The following is a 20957-nucleotide window of genomic DNA, read 5'->3' as shown; positions in this document are numbered from 1 at the left end:
CCCTGGCTCCAATTCCTTGGTCTCCTTCAATACCAAGAAATAGCAGTACAGAGGGTGGGGAAACTCCAGACAGACCTATGTTACAGAGACAGCCCCAGCCCTTGCTTACCTGACATCACAACAGCTTTTCTGATCTCCACGTCGGGAGCTGTCGTAAATGGAAATTCTTACTTTGGGGAGGAGTTGGACAAATGACTTCTGAGAGCCATTCCAATTTCCAGGACTCTCTAATTCTAAGCAGGGGAGTTTAATCAGCAGCCAAAATATAAGGAGGCAACTCTAACCCTCTAAAATGGTCTAGATGTGGCAGGTAGCATATTTATTTTCTTGTTCGGCAATTTCATTTTTAATAGCTATGACATGATTTTCTAGTTGCTTTAGTTGATTGACTTTCTCTTGCCTGGTTTGATTCAAGACCTGGATCTTCTTTTCTAAATCTGAAAGAAAAAAAAATGAAATGAAACTATGTATTTGAAAACAAAAAGTTCTTCTCAGCTCTCACATTTTTTTCCAGGGTGGAGATTTACATATTTCTTAGTGACACAATTGTTTTTGCCATCTAATATAATCTTCCTTTTATTAAAATTTTCAAGGATATCATGCAAATTAGAGCAAATGTCTTATTGACATTGGAGCTTTTTGGCTTCAGATAATAAAATCTTTACAGGGACATTAATCATTTAGAGCCTAATATATTTTCTGTTGTTAGAAATAAATTGGAAATGAAAATATAGGTGATGACTCTGGATGACAGTGAGTAGCTAGGACAGTATGACAAAAATTTTAAAGGTTCTAGTTATTTTTATATTTTAAAAAAGTAAACATATTAATTTATTTTCTACTCAATGGATTTCTGTTCATTTTTGTTTGTGCACTTGGGTCTTCATTCTCTTAATCCTTTGGACAGTGTGTGTGTGTGTGTGTGTGCGCGTGTGTGTAACAGGGAAGGGATGTATGTGCTTTTGGACCAAAACCAGACAGTGAAGGGTCTGCTGATTAAGTGCTGTGCTGCTATTAGGTATTCTTTCTTCTCTACTGGAAAGCACTGGAAACTTAAGAGAGGGGGATTCATCAGAGGGGAAGGGTATGACTAGCATGGGAGGGGGTAAACTACACTGTGGGGTGTTTGGGTGGAGCTTAGGTTGAGAGGCTTGGTGGTTGCAACAGAATAGAGATGTATGGCTTAAGTTTTTGAGATCTATTAGTTGATTCTGATTCACGTATTTGCTGGGTGCCCCAATTCTACACTTTCAAATTCAACACTTCCAAGTTTCCCTTCCTAAGGGTCTAATGATATCTCTTTTTTTCATTCAAATTTAAGATGTTTGTATCACCTTCATTTACGAATGTATCTCTCCCTCTATCCAATAAGCCTTCCCTTGTAACAAAGAATATAAAATAGAAAGCCGTTCAGCAAGGTAATACATCAAGTCTGACAACATATGTAATGTTCCACACTCCCACTTTTGAAAAAAAAAAAGGGAAGGTGGTGTAAGTTTAGTCAAAATAATTACATAGTTTTCAGTTTTGTTTTGGTTCTTTCTATTTATGTTGTTGTATTCATCATGTGTGTTTTTCCTAGTTCTGCTTGTTTTCCTCTTCATCAGTTCATGTCTTCCCATGTTTCTCTAAGTTCTTGATATTCATCATTTCTTATGGAGAAACGGTCCATTACATTTATGAGCCACAATTTGTTTAGCCATTTCCCAACTGGTGGGTATTTACTTTACTTCCAACTCTTTGCAACAACAAAAGATACTGCTAGGGATATTTTAATATATATGTGACCTTTCTTTTGGTCTTTTACCAACTTGGGTTGTACAGTTGGCGTACCCTATTGTAAGTATTGGTAACCCTTCCAGTGCTCCAAGTGGGAGAAAAAGCAAAAAAAGCATTAGAATGATGTATTGTAGTTACAATACTTTAAGTGAATTAGGAATTAGCTTAAGAAATTTTAAGAGAAGAATTTAAAGCATTTTATTTGAGAGGCAACATGACATTGTGGATAGAGTCCTGGACTTGGGAGTCAGGCAGACCTGGATTTGAATCCCACCTTAGACAGTTATTTGCTGTGTGGCCCTGAGGAAGTCACTCAAACTCTCTGAGCCTCGTCTGCAAAATGATGGAATTAGACTTGATGGTCTATAATGTCCCTTCTAGTGCTAAATGTATATTTCTATTTCTTGTTCTCCTATCTTGAGTGCTGATGGCTTTCTGGTTATTTGTGTAGAAGATATATCAAAGAAAAGCCTGATTGATGTTAATCCCTTGATAACCAAGTTCCTAACATGAAAATTTTGCCCTGAGTTACCCAAGTGTAAAAATCCTCATAGACAATTTGGGATGAGACTTTTGTTTTCATGCATAAGATGGTGGCTTGAGGGAGAATGACCTTTGGATGGGCACTTTTGCTTCCTCATACTATTGCTTCTTTTGCCTCCTTTCTTTCCCAGCTAAACTGCTAGAAAGAGTGGTTTGTAATCACTACTCCTTCCAATCTAGCCTGTGTCCTAATCACTCTGTTGACATTGTTTTCTTGAAAGTCACTACTGTCCTACTAAATGCCACAATCGATGACCCTTCCTCCGGCCTCATCCTTCTTGACCATTATTTAGCATTTGGCCACACTCTACCTTTTCATACTATTTTATTCCTTGGTTCCTACCTTGACCATTCCATTGGTCACTTCATTCCCTTGGTTTTTCTTCTACTTGTCTCAACGTTTATTTGTCTCCACTAGTTTTTCTTCTTATTCCTGCCCTAAATGTTGGACTTTTTCCACTTATTTTCTCTACTCCTTTACCATTCTCTAACCTTCTCACCCTTGGTAATCTCCATTACCCAAAGCTTCAACTGTCACTTCTATATGAATGACTCCCTATCTTCATTAGAGATCATCTCTCTAGTTATCAATGTTCACCATCTTGGAATCATCTTTGGAATCATCCAACAGATTATCTAGTCCTATTGATTCTGTTTCTGCAGTGTCTCATTTTTTCCATTCCCACTGCCGCCACCACCAAAGTCCAGGAATGTAATACTTTTTGTTTGGAATATCTCATTACTCTCCTAACTGGTCGCTCTGTCTTCAGTCTCTCCCCTATCCAATCCATCACACATATACAGGAGTAACTTTCCTGATGTACAACTCTAATTTGATGAGCACTGTTGTTCAGAAACCAATGATGTCCCATATCACAGACTGGGGAAAAGAGGGCAACAAATACGTTTTGAGCACGTATTATGTGCCAGGCACTCTGCAAAGCAATAGGATGCCAAGAACAAAATGAAACAATCTCTGCCCTCTAGGAGCTTATGTTCTATAGAGGGAAACAATGTACACATGAAGGTATGGTATCCTTTCTGGGTTATCACCCCAACATCATGGCACTCATAAGTCTCCAGGTAGAGGCTACTATCGTAGTTTCAAGGCAATCTATGAGTTCTAAAACTATAAACCACAAGCCCCCACCTGAATGCTTATTTGAATGGTCAACCACAATTTGCTCAAAGTAGATACAATTAACTCAAAGCAAAGGCATTTACTAAGTTGTCATATTAAGAACAAGAGGTATAGAATATTCTCCCCATAAACCTGGTGTACATTCTCCCACAAATGCAAAGAGGATTGGTGAGAAGAGTGAGTACAAACTTATAGTACGCTGGTAATGAGTCATACATGTAGAGAATACTAGTGGGCAAGGCAACTCACGCCTTTGGCACTGTAGGGCTCTGTTGTCTTTCTCTTCTCCTCGTGTTTTTATGAGGCTAACTCCTGGTACAATGTGTCTGCTGGGTGGATTAATCAACTGGATTCCTGGCTCCTTCTTCTCCACAGATCAATTCCCAACTGCCAGGACTAACTCCCCCTTGAGTCCATGATTGGTTCTTTTCTCTAATGCCAGGGGTTATGCTCCTGGAAGAGCTGCTTCCTACCCCAACACTCTTTCTCTCTCTCTCTCTGACAGGGTCACTTCACAAACCTGCTTTCCACCTCAATGGTCTCTCAAGACTAGCAAGTTGGTTCTTTAAGGGCCACCAGGGGCATGAGCAATCTTTGGCAAGCTATTCTTCTAATTCCATCAGAAACAACTCTTTAATACTTTATATAGGGGTGATAAAACATTTAAGGTCCTGACGCACATACACACATACCCCCCCCACCCCATGAACACTTTATTTTTCTGTTATCTTACCTCTTCTGTAATTTTATCAACCAGGATAGAGATCAACCTAGGGGATCAAGGACCAACTCTCCCCAAATACAAATGTACATATAAAGCATGAAAACAAATATGAAGTAATTTATTGGAGGGACATTGGAGGAGATTAGAGAAGGCTTCATGGATAGGGTGGTACCTGAGTTGAATCTTGAAGGAAACTAGAGATTTCTAAGAGACAGAGTTGAGGAGGCAGTATAAGTAGAGTATTATAGTTACACAAGTAAAGTATATCATATAATATATATAATAAATATAGTATATATATTATAAGTACAAGAATAAGCATTCCAGGCATGAGGGTCAGCCTATCCAAAGGCGTAGAGACTAGACTTTTGAAACCCTCTCTTTATATCTCTCCTGCTGGTATCCTGCTTTACTTTGTAGTATTTGTGTAAGTATCTTATCTCCCCTACTAGGTTGTAAACTCCTTAAGGGCAGAGGTTGTATCTTATTCATCATTTATCTCCATCAATGTCTGGCAGGATGCCTTATAGATAAGAAGAATTCCATAAATGATTATTGAATGAATCAACAGAGTAAAAAAGTCACAGGAATATGTTCCATGCATTACAGAGATTTGTTACTATGGTTTTATTCATACTTTGTCCATTGTCAAAGAAAGAACTAAGTTATGCTTATATATTAATGGAATATGGCTACCTTTTATTCGTTGCATTTTTTCCTCCATCTCCCCGGCCAATTTTTCTGCTTCTTCTTTTAGCTGTTTGACTTTACTGAGTGTTCCCTTCATGGATCCTTTAGAGTTTGTTTTATCTTGAAGAACGGTAAATTGTTTTTTTAGGTCAATGAAATCCTATAACAGAGTAAAGACCACCATCAGTCATCATCACGTTGTATTTATTAACCACCTACTGGTAACTGATCATCTTTTCGCTATGATTTGAAAGGGGACACAAGGGAAACAATATTCCAATTAAGGTGATATTTGAACTACCCTTACATAAGTCATATGTGATACAGTGGAGACAACCCTGGATTTGGAGTCAGAAGACATATGTCCTAGTGGGAGCTTTACTATTTACTAGCTGAGTTATCTTGGGCAACTCACCTATTCTATGGGTCAGTTACCTTACAAGATTGTTATAAGAATAAAATAGGGTAATGTTTGATAGTCAATAACTAGACAGTACTTTAAAGTTTGCGAAGCAGGTAACAAATATTGTTTTATTTGATCCTTACAACACTTCTGGGAGAGGGTGCTATTTTACTAATGAAGAAACTGAGGCAGACCTGGTGAAATGATTTGCCCAGGGTGACATTGCCAGATCAGAATTTGGTTCTGCCTGACTCTAGGTCCAGTGCTCTATCCACTGTGCCATCCAGCTACCTATTTGCATTAAGGATGGATGTTTCTCGGAGTTTATAATCTACTTTGGTATTCCATACGTACAAAGCAGGACAGCATGAGAGGCAGCATGAGATAGTGGATATAGCACTAGAGTTAGAGTCAAGATGATGTAGGTTTGAACCTCAGCTCAGATACTTACTAGCTGTGTGACTCTGGGTGAGGCCACTCACCCTCTCTTGGCTCTAGTTTCTGTAAAGCAAGGGGGTTCAACTCTATGACTCAAAGATTCCTTTCAACTCTAAATCTATGACACTATGATCCTATAATCAAGCTGACTTAATGCTGGCACTCTATCTATATTCTATCTCTTATCTCTATGCCTTTGGAGAGCCTGTTCCCCATGTGTGGGATTCACTTCCTCCTCCCTTCCCTTTCTTTTCTACTCTCTTAAATTTTATCTGATGCTCTCAGTCTTTTAAAATCATCTCGTATATACTTGTCTTTCTGAAGACAAGCATCCTACAGTCCTCTCCTGCCCCAGTAAAATGGCAGCTCGTTGAGTCATTTCTGGTTTTTGTATCCCTAGGTCTGAGCACCATATCTGGTACTTAATATTTATTTAATTGAATCATTTGTTAAAATGTGTAGTACACACAAGCTCAGGAGGAGCTCAGAGAAGGGACAGATCAATGTGAAGTAGTCGGAGAAGGCTTTGAGTGACTTAAGCTAAGACTTGAAAAAGTCTAGGATTTGGTCTTTTGGAAAGAAAGCAAGAAATTCTCCTAGACCGAAGCAGGAATGAGCAATCTCTCCTGAACAACTATTCTCACTACTGGAGGGGTTAGAGGGGGAGTCTGATAAGAGGAAGTTAGCTGATGTAGGAGACTTTGGGGAACACTCTTTGTTGGAAGGAAAGATAAAGAAAGGGAGCCAGTGAAGGAAGCAGGAATAATCAGAGGAGAAGGAGGAGGAGGAGGAGAACCAGAAGAGTGTATTGTAAAGGAAGCCAAGGGTGAGAAGAGCTTGGAAAAGCAGGAAGGAAAGGAAAAGTGGGGCTATAGCAGTGATAAATATGGCAAAGCTTTTGAAGACAATGAAGACCAAGAGAGGGCTGTCCAGATAGGTAACCTCTGAGATAGCAGCTGAGGAGGATGGTAAGGGGCATGAAAATCAGAACAAAAGGATTTAAGAGGGGACAGTAGATGAGGAAATAGAGCCAGGGGCAATAGATCATTTGGCTGAGGAGTTCAGCTAAAAGGAAGGGAATGATAATAATAAAAAACACCACCACCACCACTAATGTTGGCTTACTTATACATCTAATGATTTACAAAATATGTCCCCTGAAACAACCCTGTAAGGAAGGTGGTTGTTGTTCAGTCATTTCAGTCGTGCCCAATGCTTTGTGACCCCAGCAATGCAGGTACAGCAGTATTCATATCATCTCCACCTTACAAATGAAGAAAGTGAGGTTCAGAGAAATAGACACATGGTTAGTGTCGGGGCCAACTCGGATTTCTTACTTATGGCCAATGGGTGCTCTCTCCATTATACTGCTAGGAGAGGATGAATGGAAGGGGTAGTAGGGTTAAGTGAAGCCACCACATAGAGTGAGGCAGTATGGTGGTGAAAATGGAGCTGGAATACCTGCTGTAGCGCCTACTAAATGTATCACTATGGGACAGTTATTTTTACCTCTCTGATCCTCAGTTTCCTCTTCTCTAAAACAAGCACAGTCATACAAATACTACCTGTCTTGTGGGTTTGTTGTGAGCAAAGTGCCGTGTAAACGCTAAAGCATTCTATAAATGGGAGCTATTATTCTCTACATTTTGCCTCTGCAACCCAAATGTGAGGTCTTTGAGAGAAGCTGTATCTTTTACTTCTATTTTTTCTATCAATAACAGTATTGATAATATTTTATTAACAACATTTTTCACTTCGGCGTTGTTTCACTGCATAGGAGGTATTTTCATATGTATTATCTTATTCCAGTCTCATAGCACCTCTGTTAGGTAGGCAGGTGTATTAGGAGGGCAGAGTTTATAATCTCAAAGAGGATCATAAACATGTCTGAAAGGTTCGGAACCGCCGGATATAAGAAACTCTCAAAGTAGAAGGCAGAAGAATCAAAACATTTATTTAGGCTCCACAGTAACCAACCCATGAACCAGCAACCCCATTTTGATATATTGATCAAAAGCTTCCAGGCCCAATAAGTACGCCTCGAAAGAGTAACCAGGAGGCTACAGAGAAGCATGATTGCGTAAAGCAAAATCATGCTTCCCCCTCTATGGTAATAAGATTACCCACTGGCCTGAAGTCTTTGTTCAGCTTCCTCCCGTAGGTCAGCTCTGCTACTGGCAGCTCCTGCTTCAGCTGTGGCTGTGGCTGTAACTGTAGCTGTAACTGTCGCTGTAACTGTCGCTGTAACTGTCGCTGTAACTGTCTCTGGCTCCAACCGGAAAAGGAAAAGAGGATCTTCAAGCTGTCCTCTCCCCTCTTATAGAGTTTTTGACATCATCAAGCACCGCCTGAACGACCAGGGCCGATTGGTTCTTGACTTGGCCCCTCCCCCTAGCGTAGCCGTTAACACCTCCCCTCAGCCAGCCCCATGACTCATCACACAGGAAGTTGTCTGCTTCCTGGAATGCTCTTTGGGCTTCCTGCCCCGGAAGAGCAAGCCACAGTGTCCAGAGGCTCAATGAGGTAAGCTGAGTCATTCAAAGAAAACAAAGGCCATTCTGGCTACAGCAGGGCACACATTATTCGAATCACCTGACAGATGACAAAACTCCCCAGAGAAAAGAAAACTGGATCTGGAGTCAGAAGACCAGGAATCAAATCCTGCCTTTGACACTACCTGTGTGATGACTGAATCTGTAAGCCTCAGTTTCTTCAACTGTCAAATGAAGGGGCTGGATTCAGTGCCGTCTAAGGTAGCTTCCAGCTCCAGATCTAAAATCCCATGATCCAGTACAGTGCTTCTGTTCTGTTGTCATTGAATCGTTTTTCAGTCATGTCTGACTCTTTGTGACCCCATTTAGGCTTTTCTTGGCAAAGATACTGGAGTGATTTGCCATTGCCTTCTCCAGCTCATTTTACAGATGAGGAAACTGAGGCAAACAGGGTGAAGTGACTTGCCCAGGGTCATATAGGTAATAAGTGTCTGAGGTCAGATTTGATCTCAAGAAGACGAGTCTTTCGGACTCCAGGCCCGGCACTCTGTCTATACTGTGCCACCCAGCTGCTCTAGTACAGTGCTATGCAAACAGAAAGCTATTGATTAATATTTGTTCAAAGAATGGATTGAACAAAGACAGAGGGAGAAGAACTTCCATTTCTGAGCCTATTTTCACAGAAAATCTTAGAGATTGTTGTGAAGTCAGAAAAAAAGTTTCCCTGGTGCATCAGGAACTTAAAAACTAAAAAACCAGCAGCTACAACTCAGAATTTTACATTAAAAAATGTGGGTTAAAAGATGGTATGTTTACACGGTAATGATTGTCTCTGAAGAAAATGAAACAATACAGAGATGAGAAAATAGGCTTTTAAGGAAATTGGCTCCTGTAAGGAATGGCTTTCCTAGGTCACTCAACTTGCCAAAGCCCATTTTAATGGCTGATTTTCCACATCTGCTTAATTAAACAGTAACTAACTCTGATTTCATGTCTAGATCTGCATCTCTTGGACATGTGACTGTCTCCTCTGCTGCTTTGTTTCTGCATCAAGTCAGCCAGTCAATAAGGGTTTATTAAGTGCCTACTACAGACTAGGCACTATAACTATATTAAAATAATGTCCAAGGTGAGAATTTTGGATTTTACTTTGAAACATAAATGAGTGTATAAAATGGGATGTTACCTAAATGAAGACATTCATTTGGATTTGGAAGCTCAAAAAGGGTTTGAAATAGGGAATATATGTAAAGGATACATTCCAAAATATCAGGAGGACTGGTGGCTCCAGGTAAAGGATGAAATTCAGGGGTCAAGTGAGATATTTGTAAAGCAATTAGCATGGTACCTGGCACATAGTAGGCACTTAATAAAAGTTTATTTCCTTCCTTCCTTTCAGGGTGGGGGGCAGAGGAAGGCCCCTGATGGGATGTAGCTAGAGGATTCTGACTTCTGCAAACTGCTTCGGTGTACCAACCTTTTCCCTCCACTCTGCTGTTCTCACTCCTTCTCTTAATTCCTTCCTACACACACACACACACACACACACACACACACACACACACACACTCATCTGAGGGTCAGATGGGCACATATTGTTTGGCTGCAGACACTGGTCCTAAAATTTAACGATACTGATAGTCCTAAAAAGTGTAGGTTAATAAAACAACAGGGAAAGATCTGGGATTAAAGACGCAGAACAAGCAGTCAATAGTAAACATTCGTGAAGCCCTTATTGTATGCCAGGCCACTTGTCAATTTTCAATAAGTTGTTATTTAATAGGAAACTGCTTCTTTTCTTTTGGTTATCTCTTGAAGGACTAACACTAACCTTCTCAGTGATGTTAGCTTGATCCTGGGCTGATTCCGCCTGGGCTTTTGCACTGACAGCATCATCTCGAGTCCTTTGTATTTTGGTTTGCAGGGTAGTGATTTCATCTCCCAGTGTAGACTGTTGGCTTGATATGTGTTCCAACTCACCATCAGTCTTACTGGTGAAGTTTTCAGCCTATTTTGGGGGAAAGATTAAAAAGGCAAAACTCCATTTATGCCACATGAAACAATTAGAATCTGAGGCAGCAAGCCTATTGCCCTAGTTCCCAAATCTTTCAAGTATGAGCAAATCATTTTAATGTAAAATAATTTTGTGCATCATTAAGAGCAGAACCCTATAGTGTACTCTAAAAGATCTTCCCGGTAGAGACAATAGGATCAGAGATCTAAAGGTGGAAGGTAGTTTATTAGTTATTTAGTCCAAATCCCTCATTTTGCAAATGGGGATACTGAGGCTCAGAGAGGTTAAGTGAATTGTTTAAGGTCACCTAGTAAGTAGTAGTCAAAATTTGAACTGAGGTCCTGTGACCCCATTTAGGGTTTTCTTGGCAAAGATACTGGAGTGCTTTGCCACTTCCTTCTCCATCTAATTTTATAGATGAGGAAGCTGAGGCAAACAGAGTTAAGTGACTTGTCCAGAGTCACACAGCCAGTAAGTGTTTGAGGCTAGATTTGAACTCAGGAAGATGAGTCTTCCTGACTCCAGGCCTGGCACACTATCCACTGTGCCACCTAGCTGCCCTGGAGATGATACAGAATGAATTAATATGGCATTTTCATTTTTCCCCTACTCTGCATTTGATTTTTTATTGACTGAGTACAAACAACATCTGATTTCCAAAGACCAGTCTAACACACACAAAGCTTATCTGGAGTAGCCTGGCCTCCTTGTGAAGAGTTCCTTGACCTTCACCTGCGCAATAAAGACAAACACTTGGTATCACAGAATCTCGGAGTTGGAAGGGGCTGCAGTGAGTTCTAGTCTAACTTGAGCCTGAAGAAGCCCCCTTATGATGACAAGTGAGATCTCTAGTCAGGGTGCATCAGGAAATACCCACTACTTCTTAAGGCAGCCCATTCTACTTTGGTTTAGCTTTGATTGTTAGGAATCTAATCTGCTTCTCTGCAACTTCTACCCATGGCTACCCGTGACTTCTAATTATGTGTCCTGGGGTCATGCTGAATAAGTCTTTGCATCACAGGCATTCACATAATTGATGACAGCTAGTAGGTTCCCACTAAGTCTTATCTTTTCCAGTGTCATTTGTTGTTCCCATGCCTGAAATTCTCTCCCTCCTCATCTCCATTTCTTGGTTTCTGTGGCTTCCTTCAAGTTTCAGTAAAAGTCTACCTCCTGCAAGAAAATTTCCCTTAAAGCTAGTGAGGATGAGATAATAAAATCACAAGTCTAGGGCTAGACCTCCGAGTCCATTAAGTCCAACCTCTTTATTCTACAGGTGAGGAAACTGAGGCATAGGAGGCAAGTGAGACAGGTCATAAATATAGAGGTGGATTTGAACCTAGGCCCTTTGACTGCACAGTCAGTGTTCTTTTTCTGCTGTCCCACACTGCCTGGCCAGATGGATAGGACTGAACAACTTCAGTAGCATGTCTACTTGTTGGCCATTAGGCTGGGGTCTCACATTTATATCACTCTTAAATTAATGTGTGTGGATAGTTTAAAACTATGATCCTGGATACTCAGTCTCTCTTCTTTCTCTGGTCACTCTGATAGTGTTACTACTGAAGTAAAAAGAAACCACAGAGGAACAAGAGCCATTTTTAATTTTTCTGGAGTTTCGAGGTTTGCCATGGCCAAAAGACTGACCCACCACCTAGTGTACTAGACAAGTGCTGATAATGTACTAGTCTGATCCAGTGACTACTTCATCTAATTAGGACTTAAATTTCCCTATTTGTAAAACAGAATAGTAGTGAGAGCTGGGCCTGCCTAGTATTGTGATTGTCAAGCAAGGTAGCATATGAGAAAGTGCTTTGTAAACTATAAAAGTCTACAAAAACTCAACATATCACTATCTCTTTTGATCCTCAGATCAATTCTGTGAAGTAGGTGGGACAGATATGATCACTGGTGTTTTAAAGTGATGGGTGTATGTGTGTGTGTGTGTGTGTGTGTGTGTGTGTGTGTGTGTGTGTGTGATATAGGTTCAAATCTGGTCTCACACACTTACTAGCTATGCGATCTTGGGCAAGTCACGTAACCTCTTTCATCTGTAAAATGGGGATAACTAGTACTGCATTGTCTTTACATTCCATTCACATTATCATCCTACAGGCAAATTCAGGACAGTTTCAAAGTAGATGCAAAATACCTTCAGTATCGTCATTTCGATTTTTTGTATCTCATCAGTCAAATGTTTAACAGCAGAGTTTGCTTGCCCTTGGATGCTTTCAGCATGTTGCAAGTTTTTCAGCATTTCTTCCAGATTCAGTAGGGTGTTTACTGCTTCCCTAAAATAAGAGAACAACACATCAGATTTAAGTGAATCTAAAACTCTGAATATTTTGATTTACCCTGATTCCATTCCATTTAACTGAAAACATGACTGAATTGGGTGTAAAGTAAATTTAGTCTTTGTAAAGTAAATTACTTTACATTATATATTATTTTATATATTATATAATATATACTGCTTTATATATTATATAATATATAATAATATATTACGTATATTACATTATAATATATAATAATGTATTGTGTACATTATAATATATATTATAGAAAATAAATTACTTTATAAAGTAAATTTATTCTTAAAGAAAAAAGCTAAAAGTGAGTGTGCTTTGAAAGCTGGATGTATATGACAAAACCTAGATACATGCACACACATATACATGTAAAGTATATATATCACAGCATGTGGTATATATACATATATGTATATTATAAATATGAGAGGTAGTATGGTGTTGTGGATAGAGAACTGGCCCCATAGTTGGGAGAGAAGGGGAAGGGGAAGGGAATCAACATTTATTATGCATCTAACTGTGTACCAGGCACTGTATTAAGCACATTACAAGTGTCGCCTCTTAGGGTTGCTGTGACCCTGGCTCTATTTCCTCATCTTCTGTTCCCTCTTAAATCCTTCTGTTTTGACTATCATGCCCCTTACTCTCCTCCTTCACTGCTATCTCAGAGGTTACCTATCTAAGGAAACTGAAGGAGACAGAAGTTAAGTGACTTGCCCAGGGTTACACAGCTAGTAAGTGTCTGAGGCCAGATTTGAACTCCTGAAGAGGCTTGGCTCTCTATCCACTGCACCACCTAGCTGCTCTAAACATCCATGTGGGTGACCATATCAGGCAGAGCACACTGCCCACTCCTAGGGATTGGATACTCATTGGTCAGTCCCCTGTTATATATCTCATTTCCCCCAACAGAATGCAAATCTTTGAAAGGAAGGATTGTTTCATTTTTGTCTTTGTTATTTCTAATGTCCAGCATAGTGCCAGGCATAAAGTACTTAATTACGTAATTAATGCATATATATACATATCACTTAATGATTAATTAATTAATGCTTACTAATTGGTTAATTGTCATGAGGCTCAAAAGAGAATAAACTAGAATACTATATAGATGCTAACTATTATTACTACCTACCTTATAAAAAGGCAAAATGATTATCAATTGATTCAAGTTCCCTAACTTCTAAAGCTTTAAACAGCAATGTTAACAAATTCTTACTGGACTGGGGGTTGGGAGTGGAAGAGTCAAGAGGTTTCACAGAGAGAAAGTGTGTTTTTTAAGGCTGAATATTTTAAAGCTGTGTTTATTCAGGTTTATTTGAGCCTGACTGAAATTCTACCCTCTCAGCAGCCCAGTCAGAGGTTAAAATGAAAAGCATTTCAAGTAATACCAGTCTGTCTGGCTGTTGGTCTGTCTCTCTCTCAGTGATTTCATCTCACATCAATTCTTATGAGATATTTAGAACTGAGTATTCAAAGTTATTATAGGAAGAAGAAATATAATAAAACTATAGCAGAAAATTAGAACAACATATATATATGTTATATATATAATATATACCTATGTGTATTTATATACATACACATACATATATATGTACACACACACACACACACACACACACACACACACACACACATATATATATACACATAACGTGGACTTCCAACCAAGTCTGGAGCATTTTGCATGACAATCTCCTAATTGATGGAGAGAATGCTGATTTGATGATGCATCTGAATAAGGTAAAGCATTAACATGAGAGCTTTGGGGAGGAGAGACATTCCTTCTAGAGAGTTCATGTGTGGTATCAGACTAACTTGGAGACTGACTCCAGACATGTAGAGACAGCAAGAGAGACAGACTTTGGAAGCCACAGACGAGTAGGGGAAGCTGGTTCCTGAACATATCTCCTGATTTCTAACCAGCTTTCCTACAGACTTTGGAGAACTTTTTCTTGGATGAGATCAGGGCTTCTTTCTTGGTTCATGTGAAATCCCATCTCCCTCTCATCAAAAGAGCTTTTTCACTCTGTACATTTTCTATTATAATCTCTATAAATTCTCCAATTTCTATTTGCTTGGATTACTATTTGTTATATCCACTATATGTGATGATTTGTTGTGTAATGAGCATTAGTGGCAAGGGGCCAACCTAGTGGATATAATCTTGGTCCATGAGGATGATTTTATTTGTTTCTTTGTTTGTCTTGAGCCTTTTGTACCCATAGACCAGCAATGTGTGTGTGTGTGTGTGTGTGTGTGTGTGTGTGTGTGTGTGTGTAGATAAGTATAATTTTGATCCAATATCCCACTGGAGACTGGATGAAAGGGTGTTCAGATTATTGGTACTCAAGGGGCTTACCTGCTCCTGCTTTCTAACTATCATACAGGCTCACCTCTTTCAAGCCACAGTTAGACAACTCATCTGGGTACACAAATCTTACGTAGGCAGCACCTTACCATATATAGGTGCGCACGTAATATATGCAAAATGGCATAAGGTAATTCTGGGAGGGAAGGCACTAGCATCTTGGGGATCAGGAAAAGTTTTAGGTCAAAGGTAGTGCTTGTGCTGATCTCTGAAGGAAATTTTAGGGAAATTCGAAGGTCAGTTAGGTGGTACAGTGGATAGATCACTGGGCCTGAAGTCAGGAAGACTTATCTTCTTGAGTTCAAAACTGGCCTCAGATACTTACTAGCTGTGTCACCTTGGGAGAGTCACCTAACCTTGTTTCCCTCATTTCCATCATCTGTAAAATGAGCTAGAGAAGGAAATGGCAAACTACTCCAGGATCTCTGCCAAGAAAACCTCAAATACGGTTATGAAGATACAGACATAACTGAGACGGCTGAACAACAACGGGACATTAGGTGAAGAGAGAATTCAATTCGGGCTTCAGGGACAGCCTCATGCCACAATTTCCCTATTTTACCATGTTGCTGGATCTCTTTCCAGAATTAATTGCCTCTCTCTTCCCCTAAACTCTACCATTTCCTCCTGTACAAATTCTAATAATGTTCTCTCACCAGTTCAACAGATACTCATTCAACAAGAGTTTATGAGGTGCCTACTTGGTGTAACACATTGAGCTACATGAAGTTTTGTCCTTCCTGTGCCCTTTCTGTTCAATCTCCCTAAACCCCTTTTGGGCTATTTTTTCATTGCTCATTTCATCTCTAATTACACTAATTTTTTATGTTAATATAAACCAACATGGCACAAAGGGGTTATATCTTCAATTGAGTCGCAACAAAATTGTAATAAAGGTTTATTTATAGAGTAGATGCTTAATAAATGTTTGCTTTTAATCTTGTCATTGATAATGTGACCATCCATATCACCTGATGGAGCTTGTGTAGTGAGCCACAGCTTCCCATGCTTATAAAACAACAGGATGGAGGTTCCTTTTTGCTTGGCTAAGTCAGCAAGGACAAAGGAAATCCAGAGCTGGTTAAATTGTTCATAGTCTGATGTGTAAGGAGGTAATAGACCATTAGAAAGGAACCGAGCCACTAATGAAAACAGGAAACAAGCTTCTCTGCTCTCTGTCTTATTATAATTGCCTGGCACACTGAGTCACCTTGTTCAAGAATTTGGCATTTGTTATACAGTTCTGGATGTTGTACTTTTAATTCATTTAGATTTCATGATGCCCTTTGGCCAACACTTTTCCAACTGCTTATTAAAAAATTCTCTATTAGAGAGATGTTGGGGGTGAAGGAGGGATGCTAAAAACCATGCCATTTAAGGGTCAGTTGCAAAAGAGAAGTCTAAGGGGTGGCATGATATTTACTTTCAAATATTTGGAGGTCTATCATGTGGAAGATGGATTAGTCTTGTTCTGCTTACCTACAGAGGGCAGAAATGGATGCAATAGGTGGAAATCACAAAGATGCAGATTTAAGCTTACAGTAAAGAAAAATTCCCTACAAATTAGCAGTGACCCAAAGTGCCTTGTTAGGTAGTGAATTTCCGGTCACTGAAGATCTTCAAACAGACCATGTCAGGGATATTGTGGAGGAGATTTCCTCTCAAGATTTAGGCTGAACTTGAGGGCGTCTGTCGTCTGCTAATTCTATGATTCCCTAAGAGCAATGGGAGAATATTATGAAACAAAATACTTACTCAGCTTCTTTAGACTTGGCTAAAAGTTTCTGGGCTTCCATGGCTTTTAGTTTTAACTTGTTCTCTGATGCTTGGTCGTCCTCACAGAATTTCATAGGCAACTCTATTTTGTCAAGTTCATTAGTTAGATTTTGTGAAGTTATTGGGAGGTGGAGGTTGAGGACGTGATTTGCAACCTTTTCTATGTCTTCTGGTGGGACGTTCTCATCTTAAATAAGAATGTAAAACGTAGTTAATGGTGGCTCTTTACCAAACACAGAATGTCTTGAGCATGTTTAAGTCAACAAACATTGATCAAATGCCCACTATTTGCCAGGCCCTGTGCTAAAACTCTGGGGATATGAAGAAAGGCAAAATATAGTGCCTGTTTTCAATGTGCTCACAATCTAACATGGAAACAAGAAACAACTGTGTGTGAATAAAATATGTATATATATGTATAGACATACAATGTTTTTTGTGTTTTAGGGCTTTTGAAAACCACATAAACACTTTCAAAAGAAGAACTAGTGTGTAAGTAAAATGTGGAAATGAAGATTAACGATATCATGGTTATATCATAGTTGGGTCACTGATAAAAGAGTCGAGGGAAGAATTCTTAAGGAAAAAGTTATTTGCTAGAGAAACAGTTGAGCTGGACAGAAAGAATCTTTTCTAAGGTTGCAGTTTCAAAGCGTTCCCTTCCCCATCTCCAAAACGAAACAAAAGAAGAGACTACTAAATGGTGAATAAAACAAAAAATGACTAAGTGATGAAAGGAAAGAAAGACTAAACAGGAAAAGTTACTACCAAACGAACATGCTAGTCAGAAATAACTTCTGAGCTTTGATTGGTGGTGAAGCCTCTACAAAAGAAAGTCACTATTTTCCCTACATATGGACTAGCTTTGGAAAGAGACTTGACTCTGGAGTCAGGGAAGTTGGGTTCATAAACTGACTTTGCGTTTTGCTATCTTTGTGTCGTTGTGCAAATCACCTGAATCCCCTGGCCTTCCTAATCTATAAAATGAGGGGGTTGGACTAGATGGTCTCTGAGGTCCCTTCTAGCTCTAAATCTTGAATCCTAAGTATTAAAATTGTCAAAGGCTCTGAAACTCTTGGGTTAAATAATGTGCAAAGTCACATTATTTATCCATTGAGTAACAAACAAGGAAAACAGATGCTACTTGACTGTGACCGTATTGTGATCCAATCACAAATTGGAACATGTGATCCAATGAATTAGACCAGGGAGAGAGTACTCACAATGGTGACTCGGATTCCACTGCTGTTAATATTCAACGATTTTGACTTTCTACCCCGGAAAGGCTTTGAGTGTAAGTCCAATGATAAAGGAGTGTGTTCCATTGAAGACTGATCTAGCCAGGTTCAAAGAGGCTCATCACTAGGTTGTCTGTATGCTGACTGATTTTTTTTTTCAATGCAGAAACTCTCAAAGACCATCTACTAAGTCACAGAAAGGTTGTGATTTGTACTGGTGAAGGGAATAGCCTAACTTATGAAATCACAAATCCCTGAAGTGCTGAGATACGATAATGTTTTCCTCTTCCTATGGTGAGTCTCTCCCTAACTAAGGCAATGTGGATAGTGAGACAAATGGGTCCCCTTCACCACCTAAGAAAATAGGGTTGTTGCCATAAAGAAAGTTAAAAAGTTGCACATCTATTTCTGTAGCAGCTACCATTCAGTTCAATATAAAAAACGTTTATTGAATGCCTACTTTGTGTTAGGCAATGTGCCAGACATTGGGGATACAAAGAAATGGTCTCTGACCTCAAAGAGATTACATTCTTTTTGAAGAGCTTATGTTTTACCAGCCTAGTATTTATGTTTTGATACTGATCAAAGTGAAATGAGATTAATCTCCTTTCTGTTATTATGCAAAGTTTTATTGCATCACCCTCCAGTCCCAGAGTAAATTGCTGAAGTCCAAATATTAGATCTCATAGACTGAACCCAAGGGACTTTCCTCTTTTAAAATATAAAATATATTTTTTAAACTAAGTAAACTTGAAACACTGAGTCCATTTGTGTGGGTTGTAGGTTACATTCCAGGATTTATTAGTGAATGATGCTTACTCAAAGAACCATAAATAAGAACATAGAATTAGCATTTTGAGAATATTCTCAATGGAAATCTGTGTAACCTTGAACAAGCAATTTAACCTCTATGGCCCTTGGATTCTTCATTTGTAAAATGAAGGGGTAGGACTAGATGAGCTGTAAGTTCCTTTGTCTGAGCAACAGTTTATTATTTCAAGATTATACATGATGGGCCACTTCCTGTCCTTGAACTACATATGTAATTTCCAACCAATATAAATTTGTTTTTCTTATGAAGCAAAAGCAGTTGGGTAATAAAAATGAAACAGAGAAGAGAAACCAGCAGCAGCAGGCCTACTATTTTCACAGATCATTTACCTAGCAAAAAGTCCGTCACTTTGTGGATGAGGGCTTTTGTCCTCTGTTCTTCTAGTTCTATTTGGTCTTGCATTTTCTCTAGCTTCTCAGTTAGCTGCAAGGCTTTGGCCTCATTAGCTTGAGTTAGTTTTGTTATGTTTCTTATCTGGAAAGAGATTTTAAAAGTATACAGTGAGAGAAAAGCAAAACACAATTGCTGAGCTCAGCAGTTTTGCCAAACAGAATAAAACCACTCATTAAGGACAAAGTAGAAAGCTGAGTAGTCACATTTTAGTAGTCCCATTAGGGCAGGGACTGTGTTGTTTTTCTTCTTTGTATCCAGAGTGCCTAACAGTAATAGTTAATATTTATATAGTACTTTAAGGTTCACAAAGCATTTTACATATCTCATTTGATCTTAATGGCAACGCTGGGAGGTAGGTGCTATTACTTTCTTCATTTCACACATGAAGAAACTGAGGCTGAGAAAAGTTAAGTGACTTAAGTTTCTAAGGCTGCCTGGTACAAAGCCATGAACATTCAGATGCTTAATAAATATTTGTTGTTGAACTTTTAAAAACTATTATTGAAAATTAATCATGGTCAATTTCTGCTATCATGTGTTTTTTTTTTTTTTTGCTATCACGTATTATTGTATTGTGGGAATTTTATCTTTGAAACACATTCCAGATCTAGGTCTATGTTTCTATGATCAAAACTAATATTGAAACAAATGCCGATTTAACATAAATTGTATTTTCTAACCAACTAAAATAAAGTCAATTTAATCCAACATTTATTGAGCTTCGGCTATGTGCAAGGCACTGGAGATAAACCAAAAACCAAAAACAGACCCAGCCCTCAAGGAGCTTAAATTTTGCTGGAGGGAGGGAGGATACAACAAATACACAAGTGAAATCAATATAAAATAAGTTGATACAAAACAATTCCAAGGAGAAAGTGCTAATAACTGGTGGGAGTGATCCAGGGAACTCAGGAAAGCCTCATGTAGAAGGTGTGTTTGGAAGGAAGTTAGAGATTTTAAAGTGGGGAGTTGAGGAAAGAACATGTGTCAATCAGGCAAGCATGGTGGACAGCTAATGTAAAAGTACAGGGGCCATAGATAGAGTGTGTGGGGAAAAGACAGCAGGTCAGTTTGACTTAACTGGGTAGGGGCATTTTGGGTGAAGCACTAAAAAAAAATAACACTGAAAGTTTGGTTGGAGTTAGATTGTGGAGAGTTTTAAATGCCAAACAGAGGATGTTGTATTTTATTCTGGAGACAGTAGGGAGTCACTAAAGCTTCTTGTCTAGGGGAGTCACATGTTCTAATCTGTTTTAGGAATATTACTTTGGCAGCTGTGTGGAGGGTGGAATGGAGAAGGGAGAGACTGGAAACTGGATCAATCAGATTAGGAATGATGAGGGCCTGAACTAGAGTAGAGGCTATGCAAATAAAGAGGAGAGATGTATGCAAGAGCTATTACACAGGGAGTATCAATATCACTTGGCAATTGATTAGATATAGAGATTGAGGGATATTTTTGTTTTTCTAAGACTTTATCAAAGGAACCATATATACAAAAATATTTATAGCAGCTCTTTTTGTGGTGTCCAAGAACTGGATGAGGAAGCCCATGAATTGGGGAATGGTTGAACAGGTTGTGGTATATGAATGTAATGGAATACTATTGTGCTATAAGAAATGATGAACAGGTGGATTTCGGAAAAACCTGGAAAGACTTATATGAACTGATGCCGAGTGAAGTGAGTAGAACCAGGTGAACACTGTACATGGTAACAGCCACATTGTGCAATAACTGACTTTGATAGACTTAGCTCTTCTCAGCAATGCAAGGGCCTAAAACAACTCCAAAAGACTCATGATGGAAA

The 20957-nt window shown here is 39.1% G+C and overlaps 1 protein-coding gene across 1 annotated transcript in view; it reads right to left on the bottom strand.

Moving 5' to 3' along the window:
* Nucleotides 1-297: 297 nt before the first annotated feature.
* LAMB4 (laminin subunit beta 4) overlaps nucleotides 298-20957 on the bottom strand; it is a 140509-nt gene continuing 119849 nt past the window's right edge. The window contains exons 29-34 of the mRNA XM_036760117.1: nucleotides 19086-19230; nucleotides 16666-16873; nucleotides 12377-12515; nucleotides 10042-10218; nucleotides 4884-5037; nucleotides 298-437 (exon numbers count right to left, since the gene is read on the bottom strand). Of these exons, the coding sequence (XP_036616012.1) occupies nucleotides 298-437; nucleotides 4884-5037; nucleotides 10042-10218; nucleotides 12377-12515; nucleotides 16666-16873; nucleotides 19086-19230 (963 nt within the window). The remainder of the gene's footprint in view (nucleotides 438-4883; nucleotides 5038-10041; nucleotides 10219-12376; nucleotides 12516-16665; nucleotides 16874-19085; nucleotides 19231-20957) is intronic.

This window comes from Trichosurus vulpecula, chromosome 5, assembly GCF_011100635.1.
Source record: "Trichosurus vulpecula isolate mTriVul1 chromosome 5, mTriVul1.pri, whole genome shotgun sequence".
In the NCBI taxonomy this organism is placed as follows: domain Eukaryota; kingdom Metazoa; phylum Chordata; class Mammalia; order Diprotodontia; family Phalangeridae; genus Trichosurus; species Trichosurus vulpecula.
This window is presented reverse-complemented; position numbering and strand designations above follow the sequence as displayed.